This window comes from Alosa pseudoharengus, unplaced genomic scaffold (assembly GCF_046254945.1).
Source record: "Alosa pseudoharengus isolate Yale_2024_CS ecotype anadromous, Long Island Sound unplaced genomic scaffold, YU_APseudo_1.1 YU_APseudo_1.1_scf_10, whole genome shotgun sequence".
NCBI classification, from domain to species: domain Eukaryota; kingdom Metazoa; phylum Chordata; class Actinopteri; order Clupeiformes; family Clupeidae; genus Alosa; species Alosa pseudoharengus.
Genome location: NW_027468565.1, coordinates 35,021,130 through 35,030,681, shown reverse-complemented (window position 1 = coordinate 35,030,681; position 9,552 = coordinate 35,021,130). Strand labels below are relative to the sequence as shown.

Below are 9,552 nucleotides of genomic sequence, written 5' to 3'. Positions count from 1 at the left end.
TATCTTGTTTATTTGTTTAGTTTATATATATATTATCTACTGCTGAAAATTCGGGGAACAGATCTTGCAAGACAGATGCAATGATACTGTGTAATTCAAATTACTCTTGCGGATCACGGCTGTGACCATCGAGATTGTGGCATTTCTCTGAATGACTACGACAACCAAAAAGCTTTTCGCGGTGTACGTCACTACCAAAGGCCGGGGTTTCACCAATCAGCGTGCAGCTTCATAGGAGGGGACAATCTCCTTTCAAGATTGCTGCGCTGGATTTTTTTTGTCTCTCCGTGCCGCTCGCCCGCTTTGCCTACCCATCGTGTATAGATCCTGCCTTTCTGATTCATTCAGTTTAGCCCCCTCGGAGGCTCGTAGGCATTATAAAAACGCTTTCTGAAGAGCACGGTGATATTTTATTGTATATTACCAGTGCTTCGCTCGGCTCTTCTGCTCCTTTTTATGCCTGATTTATTCGACTTCAGGGTGGGTGGTGTCACGGTACAATGATCGAGAGACCCGATTCTGCTGTATCCAGCGTTGCAGTGAGTACACTTTTGATAATAATAACAATACTAGCCTAATGTTGCAAAACACGTAATGTAGGCTACGCCTAAATATCGTCTAAGTATGTGCAGCTTTACCACTAAGGTTAAAATAACGTTGACGTCTTACCCGGAGAATGAGAACCAGTGACTGCTGGTAACGGTATCATCGTTATTGTTTGGAACCGTGGCCGTCTTGCCATTGATGTTGTTCCTGCCCATGATTCTAGTCTCTTTATTATATATAATAATAATAATAATAATAATTATGTTATAATCGACGTAGTGCAAAAAAATATAGTTTCGCGCGACCCAAGAATGTGTTACCTATTGGCTTTTGTAATGTTCTCCTTTCGGTTGTTTCTGTGGCCTATCAGTAGCTCATTCGTCACAGATACGCATGGCCTATTTGTAGGGTAATGAATTATATCTGTCATACAGATGTGCTCATGAACATTTCAGCTGGTAGGCTAGTTCGTCGAACTAAATCTAAGTTCAGCTATAACCCAGTTATAAGACGATTGCTGATATGATTGTCAGCTGTGAAACAATCCATAATACCCCAGCTAGAGACGTGGAGTTCTATTAATAATACAGCAGCTAATGTGTGAAGCTGGCACATTTTACCTTAGATCTATTCTGTAATGGCTTTTTTCTCAGGGGTAGCTTAGGCGACATAGTCATACACCACTTTCACTTTTTATGTATCATGTTCTGATGTTAATTTACTCATTCATGTTTTGAAGCTGCAGCCATTTAATGTGAGCAGTGTGATCCAAAAAGGAGAATATAGGCGACACAAAATGACAAATAGGCTATCTGGTGACTGTCTGAATATAACCAAATGTAGGTCTATGTTTGTTGCCCAGAAGCACATTGATTTTGCAAGTCCCCCTGATTGCCCCTTTTTGTTTAAAGAAAAAAGAAAACATAGCCTACTGGAGTCTATTAAATTATGCATCAAAGTAGTAAGTTAAAGGCTTAGTCCATCACATTTTAAGGCTACTCATTGTAACCCAAGTACCCTGTACTGTAGCACTGTTGTAACCAAGTGAAGTTGTAGTATGTTGAGATGTAGGAAGTTTGCTATAGGAAGCCATCCATCCATCCACCACAGCCAAATGAACAAGCAAACCCGCCCCACCACTCCATGTGTTAGGCTACATCTCTCTCTCTGTCTCTCTCTCTCTCTCTCTCTCTCTCTCTGTTTTCACATTTTCCATCTATCCATCCCACTCTTTATCACTCACAGCTTTCTCACTCCCACACATTCATTATCCATACTCAATAATTCGACGCTCCAGCTTCCATCTGTTGTGACGTAGTGGGCCTTAGGCACTGTAAGTGTTGACATTATGTCAGAGTAAAATTACGTAAGCAATTGTATTGGTGAGCAAGTGTGTGGAAAGTGCCACCGGCTATGTTACAGTATGTGTCAAGTTTGTTCTGTCGATACTCTAAAATGTACATGAATATATGTGCACTCAGTATTGCCGTGCCGTGATCAGTTTCATTTCCATAGAAGTGTTTTGCACAAATACAATATGCATTTTGCTCTGTTGGGCCAAATAGCCCAGTAACAGCCTTAAATCAATGTTGTAGCAGTGGTGGTGTTTAGAGATGTGGTGACTGTTATGATCTGCAATATTTTGGTTCCTGTCAGATTGTTATGTAATTGTACCCCAGTCAGCTGGGGCCACGGTGAGAGTGGCAGGTTAGATGTGGAGTAGGAGTCTATGCAGTTCCCTAAAGGGATTAGAGTTGACTTCAGCCAGACTTTAGCCTTTGGCCTCTTTGAGATCACCCCTCTAAAAGAGATTTACATTTACATTGTATGAATTTAGCGGACCATTCATTAGCCACATATAGTGCAATACAGATGCACATTACCTCAGAGTGTTCACCCCGGGGTTGAAGGCCGTGGTGTTTTTGCTCTACCTCTTGAGCTCCACTGTCACTTGAGAATGCTCTTAAAAACATATGCGTTAAAGCGGACGCCTTAGGTGTCAGTGGTTATGACGTCATTATGAGGCATTTTTACACAGGCCTACGCTCTGTCTTGGCCATATTGTGAAATGCAGATGTTACACAGTTCACACCCCAGGCTGTGAGGCCTCTCTGTCATATTAAAAGAGGGTCAGCAGCACTGTCTATACCGGAAGCATCAGATGTCTCAGTGCAAATATTGTGAGTGAAATCCTGCATATCATATGGTTTGTTTAAGTGAGGCTGCTTGAGCTGCTGTACAGGTTTAGAGAAACGCCTTATTAAATTTTATGTCTCGATCGTTTTCAAACCTACAGTTCAGCCTATTTTGTTTTACTTTAAATGGGTGAATATGGGTGAATATTTCCCCCCATAAGGAAAATGGAGCTCTACATTAGCTAAATACATAAATAGTAAACAGAATGCATTCATAAATAAGGCTTATTTTGATTATTTTGGTTAGCTTGCTGTGAAGACCCACATGGGATTGTATGAATTGCTTACGCTCTTATTCCTTTATTGGGCCAATAGCCTCCATTCTCTTAGGGTGAGTGTCTCACTTGCTCATTTTGTTGAAAGTTTTAAATATTTAAAGCGTTCAAGAGCAGTGCCATTTCTGGAATGACAATGGCACTGATGAGCATTTCCATTGAAGCCTCTCCCCACACGTAGAATGATATTGGTAAATGTGTTGGCACCAGTGTCCACTTCCCACTCTCAGCCTCCCTCCCCAAACCACTACAACCTTCAGCACCCCACCCCACCCCAGTTTTCCATCGGGCTATACGCTTGAAAGAGCTGCCCAGCTAAAGGGAAGTGATCAATTGTGTTTGCTTTGCCTAGCGTGCACTTCAGAGGCCACAGAGAGACAGGGAGCAAGCAAGAGCGAGAGAACGAGCGAGAGAGTGTGTGTGTGCCTGTGTGTGTGTGTGTGTGTGTGTGTGTGTGTAGTACAGCTAGAGAACTCCAGAGCTGGAGCGAGCGGACTCGCCAGAGAGAATGAGATTAAGCGAGCCAGATGGAGATTGCGAGGTGGAGAGGTACGATGCGAGGGAGATGGACCGTGAAGCCCAGCTCGGCACGGCCCTCGCCGTCATCTGGTGCGAGCTGCACTGTCTCCATGACGACATCTCCTACATGATGGATATGATTCGGAATGTAAATATGGAGGACGATGGTGATGGTGGAAGTGTTGGAGATGATGATGATGATGATGATGATGATGATGAAGTGTTGGTCTGCCTCACCCACGGTCTCTCCTCTCTCTCCCTCTTCCCCTTCTCCACCTTCTCCACCTTCTCCACCTTCTTAGCTTCCTTAGCAACCCCTGCTCAGGCCAGCTTTCCTCTCCACCTGCACTTCTTAGAAGCAACCCAGCTCGGACCAGAAGTAGCACTCCTTAGAAGTAGTTTAATCACTAGAACAATGCACCAAGTACCTCAGATCCATGCCAGTGTCTCCTAATGCGTGTGCCATGTGTAGGTTATCTATGTAGTGTGTGTTGTGTGGTTTGTGTATGGCTGTGCTTGTGTGCTCCTTCTGTGCTGTAACCAGTCGTATTATCTAGGCTAGGACTCAGGTGCAGCTCCCTCTTTAGTAAGAGCTGTACTGCATGGTTCTTGTGATGCAGCAAGTTGCACTAGACGGTTGTGTTGGAAAGAGAGACCTTGATGTTTTAGGGAGCGCTGAACTAAATCCGAATGCTAGAACGCTGTTGCGGCTGCAGTTGCTCCCTGAGGTCTGGAATGTTGAGTAAGGCTGTGCTCTCTTCCAGCAGAGGAATCTGGAGGGATATGTGGGCTTTGCCAACCTCCCCAACCAGGTGTACAGGAAGTCCGTCAAGAGGGGCTTTGAGTTCACGCTCATGGTTGTCGGTGAGTACAGCTACTGCCTTTTTCTTCCTCTTCCTCTCCTTCCTTCTTGCTCTTACTGTTTTCTGTGGTCTTTGATTTTGGTGTGTGTGAATGAATGCCTGCTATCTCCTGATTGTGTGTTCTGATAATCAAATCTATCCCTGAAGTTGTTGTAATTGCAGCTGCAGAGTTTGCATGTGTTATTTGCCGAATTTGTCACTGATACAGGTTGAAAACTCATGTGTTAGGATTAGTTGCATGTGAAGTCACGTTGTGTTTTTTCCGCTGTTTCATACTGATGCAGCATTTCCACATGATGTCATCTGGTCGTTAAAGTAATATTAGCATCAACAAGCGAGTGCACCTTGTGTAAACCACAAGAGAAGACACTAGCGTTAGCCTAGAAGTGACATCACTATTACTTTTGACTGAATGTGTGTGTGTGTGTGTGTGTGTGTGTGTGTGTGTATGTGTGTGTGTGTGTGTGTGTGTGTGTGTGTGTGTGTGCATCAGAAAGAACTGTTGGTTAAAATTAGTGCCCATCTGTTATACAACTGTGTGTTGGTGCATGTGTACACACACAGAAACACACACACTGGGAATGCAAAGAGCATGGTTTTATGGCCATGCGTATAAATATCTTTCTCTGCTTTTTGGTTTCCCGTTCCTGTGGTGCAACGACACTCCATGGGTCGCTTCAGTGCCAACATGTGTGGAGAGGACCAGCTGGTCATATGCCAGTGTGGATGTGAATCTAAAAGCATCCGCTCTCAGAATCAACACACACACACACACACACACACACACACATATGCAAGTTTGGTTTTCTGCTTCGGCTCATTGGGTCCTCTTAACTTTTCCTGTTGTGCATTGAAGCCTATCCCATGTAAGCGCTAGCCCTTTTGAGCTAGTTAAGTAGCATGAGCATGCCCTGCTGGACAGGGCTGGCACAGGAGCCAGTGCACTGCTCCATTCAGCAGCTGTGCAGCACAATTGCATTATGAAGTGAATATTGGAGATGGAGGGTCGATGCTTTGACAGTGCCAGGGTGAGTGACACAGATACACACACGCACATGAAAAAAGGATCCTTTGAGGGAGTAGCGTTTTGTCAGCACAGTGACTTGCCTGTTTTGTAGTTCTCACACACACACACACACACACACACAGACATCAGATCCGTGGTCCCATTGAAAAGAAGCTGCATGGAGAGTGTGTTTAATGGGAGCCAGCTGGATGAGTGTTTGGACAGGCTAGTGTTCCTCACGGGTCCTGTGTGTGTGTGTGTGTGTGTGTGTGTGTTTGGGGGTGGGGAGATCAGGGAGGGGACAGAGCACGGTCGTTTCCTCTTCTGTCACTCACTCGGTCGACCATGCTGTGCTTCTGGATGTGTGTGTGTGTGTGTGTGTGTGTGTGTGTCGGCCACGCTGGGCTTCTAGCTGGAGACGGGCCCTTGCTCTCTCCGCTGAACGCTCAGAGGAAAAAACTTGCTTCCTGCTCTCACCCCCTCTTGCTCTCTCTATCTCTCTCTCTCTCACCCCCTCTTGCTCTCTCTATCTCTCTCTCTCACCCCCTCTTGCTCTCTCTCTTTTTCTCTCCTTCCCTTTCTTTTCTCTTCCAACTGTGTTTCCTTTTCTGTTCTCAAACTCTGTTTTTCTCTTTCTCTCAACTATCTATCTCTCCCTCCCTCTCTCTCTTCCAGCAGCATTTCTTTTTTCTCCATCTCTAAATATCTGTCTTTCTCTGAACTCTCTCTCTCACACTCGCTCACACACACACACACACACACACACACACACACACTAGCTCGCTGGTTCTTTTTGGCAAAATGTGTGCCGGTCTCTGAAGTGTTGGACAGGGGGGGGGGGGTGAGATTTCTTTGGTAATCTGTGTGAGTGTTCAACTGTTAATAGCTACAAATGCAACTCTTGAGAATAGTCTGAACTGAAGTACTATTGTTGAGAGCGTGATGATCTGTGCTCAGACTGTTGTCATTATTATTAAGATTATTCCTGCAAATGTTTGTGGAGTGAAGTGTAGATGTTTGTATTCCACTTGCCATGCCATTTGTTGAGATTAAGTCGTGAGTTGCAGATGGGCTAAATCCTTTTAAGTAACATTTCATTGGTTGTGTTCCAGTTGCTCATGCATTTGAAGAGAAAGGCCTTGCAGTATTATTGATCTACTCAGTTTACCTTACACTTGCTGCTGTCTTGCGATGAACTGGACAGCAGAAAAAAGCCTTGGTTGCTTTGCAGCCCTCCTGTGATTCTAGCCAATTGATGATCTGTGTGCTCGTGAGTGTGCATATGGTTGTGCTTGTGTGTGTGCACGTATTTGTGTGCATTTGTTTGTGTGTAAGAGAGAGAGTGCTCTCTCTCTCTCTCTCTCTCTCTCTCTCTCTCCTGTGTGTGTGTGTGTGTGTGTGTGTTTGTGTCAGGGTGTGTGTGTGTGTGTGTGTGTGTGTGTGTCAGGGTGTGTGTACAGTACGAGTGATAAGACACTCTAACAGGCTTAGGCCCTGACCGACTTCCCTGCTGACCTGGGTCTGAAGCCTTTGGCTGGGCTATCTGGTGAAGGATTAGCCCGCAACACTCTGCTGTCCCTTCAGATCCACAGCCTCTGAGCTCCTACACTCATTTCCACAACCACCACACTGAACCTTGCAGCCCTCACCAAAATACCCCGGAGTCCCCCTCCCTTCGAGCTGGCCCAACCACTTTAAATGTGTGCCGAGATTGGCATTGCTCTCTCCAACACAAGCCACGTCCGATTTGGGGCTCAGTAATTCTGCTACATAACATTGAAAACAGATAAATGTGTTTATTTGAAGCACACATACAATACAGAGGCTAAAAGCTAAAAGGATGATGGCAGTCAATTGGCAATGTTGATGCAGCTGGTTTTAGAGATCTGAGAAAAGCAAACACAGTAGGTAACACTAACATAGAGAAGTCAACAGCCAATCACAAGTGCTGCACTTAATGGTGCAGGAGATGGACTAAAGATAAAGTAGTCAGTAGCTAAAGGCTAAAGCTAAAGCTTAGCCAGTGAGCACCTGTCAGCAGACCGCTAATTCAGTATGCCGCCAATCAGTGAAGCTGTTGCTGTCTCTGAATTGAAAACAAGTGTGTTATTTAGCGATAGTAGACAGCACATTTTATTTAATTTGACAGTGTGCAATATAACTATGCACACACAATCACACACACACACACACACACACACACACACACACACACACATATTTTTCCATGAAGCATCAGTGGACCTACTGAGGCACCTTGTGATTATGTTTTGTGGTCTGCCTTTCTGGTTTGTCCATTGCCTTAAGGGTCTTGCTTTGACAGGGGGCCTTAATAGATTTACAGAACCAGGCGGACATTTTCTGCTCTGCTCTGCTTGAGATTGGAAATGGAATGTAACCTAAAGTTTATGGTTTGGGACGAGTGTGGCGTGGAAGGTCTCGGAGGGGAATCCAACACGTTTACACAATCTCTGAAAAACCCATTGCTTTTAGCAACACTCCCAGAGTTCAGCGGGGATGAGTTGCCATGCCAACAGCACGTGGGAGAGAGATTGTGGGTCTTCCACTTAAAGCAGAAATACCCACGCAGACCACAACCAGAGGACGACGATAACTTGTGTAGATTATGCAGAATATTGGCTAGTTGGAGTATGAATCTCCGCTGATTCACCTCACAGATGGCATTGGCCTATTTGTGTAGGCCGTTGAGCTATATTTGGGAAAAAGGACCCTAAAAATATATGTAGAGTATACATTTTAAAGACATGTTTTGCAGGAGGGTTTCTGGTTTAACTACCCTTTCCTCCTGAAGCAGCTGTGACTGTTAGCAGTAGGACAGCGCAGTCTTGGCTAATGGCTGAGTGAGGGAATGTTTTCTGTCACAGAGCTCAGTGCTCGTGTGCAGCTGCAGTGTGGGCTACAAGGCAGCCATTAGGAGGCTGTGGAGAGAGCCGTCTCTCATCTTAGAGTGGAGCGGACTCACTCCCCCAACCCCCCTAGAGCTAGAGACACAAGAAAAGCATCTCGGACGGCCCAATTGTGTTTCTGTGTTTTTGTTTTCATGTGTGTCAGTTGTGTGTGTGTGTGTCTGTGTGTGTCTGTGTGCGTGCGTGCGTGTTTCTGTGGTAGAGTGATGTGATCCATCGAAAAAGCTTCAGGCGAATGACTGAGCGAAAGTGTGTGTGTGTGTGTGTGTGTGTGTGTGTGTGTGTGTGTGTGTGTGTTTGCATGTACGCACACACGCGCACTCTTGTGCACATGTGTGGTATGACCTCACACGTGCTGATTCTGTCAGATTGAGTTCATACTCATGTGATCTGCTCTGTTTCTTCACGAGGGCATGGAGCACTCCTCTCTCCCCTTCTCCAGCTAACCGCACACACAGGTCCGCACCGGACAGCACCGGGCATGACCACAACACACAAACCAAGATAGATGGAGAGAAGGATTAAAAAAGAAACTCCAAATCCGTAACCAGAAGAGAAGCCTCAAGGAAGCTAACAGAATGCAGATTGTTGTTGGCAGAGTTTATAATTATGTGGATGTTGGGTTTCTCTCTCTTTTCTCTCTCTCTCTCTCTCTCTCTCTCTCTCTGTATGTGTGTGTGTGTGTGTGTGTGTTTGTGTGGTACAGACCTCAGTGGGTTGCTGATCTCTATCTCGGCTAACACAGATATGACCTTTGACCCTATAGGCAACAATCACATCACCAGAACAATGAGGCGTATCATAACCACAGCCTCTGTCTTTGTCTGTCTCTCTCTCTCTCTCTGTCGGTTCAGATTCATCCCTCTCTTCTCTCTCTCTCTCTTTCTCTCCACTGCTTTCTGTTTGCATGATCAACACTATGTGTTGTGTCTCGCTGTCTCACACCCTGATTTATGTGTCCTTCTAGTCCAAGGACTTTAGGATCTAGGCTGCACTTATATGTGTGTGTGCAATGTGTGTAATGTGTGTGTAATGTGTGTGTGTGTGTAATGTGTGTGTGTGTGTAATGTGTGGGGTGTGTGGGTCTTCAATGTCCCCAAACATGTCCCCTTTGTGTCCCCGTCAGTAACTTACTAGGGGTGAGCGAAGTTTTCATGGGTGTGCTTGTGTGTGTGTGTGTACAGTATGTGTAGTATGTAGTGTGTGTGTCATGGTGAGAGG

General features: G+C 45.3%; 1 protein-coding gene across 3 annotated transcripts in view; it reads left to right on the top strand.

Annotated features, from left to right (window-relative positions):
• Positions 1-292: 292 nt before the first annotated feature.
• septin15 (septin 15) overlaps positions 293-9,552 on the top strand; it is a 26,879-nt gene continuing 17,619 nt past the window's right edge. Inside the window, exons 1-2 of one of the 3 annotated variants that reach the window (XM_076270883.1) lie at positions 293-539; positions 4,303-4,399. In XM_076270883.1, the coding sequence (XP_076126998.1) occupies positions 501-539; positions 4,303-4,399 (136 nt within the window). In that variant the 5' untranslated portion in view covers positions 293-500. Of the gene's footprint in view, positions 540-3,524; positions 3,684-4,299; positions 4,400-9,552 lie in introns of those variants that run through there. The other 2 variants (XM_076270874.1, XM_076270890.1) reach the window with 2 other exon arrangements.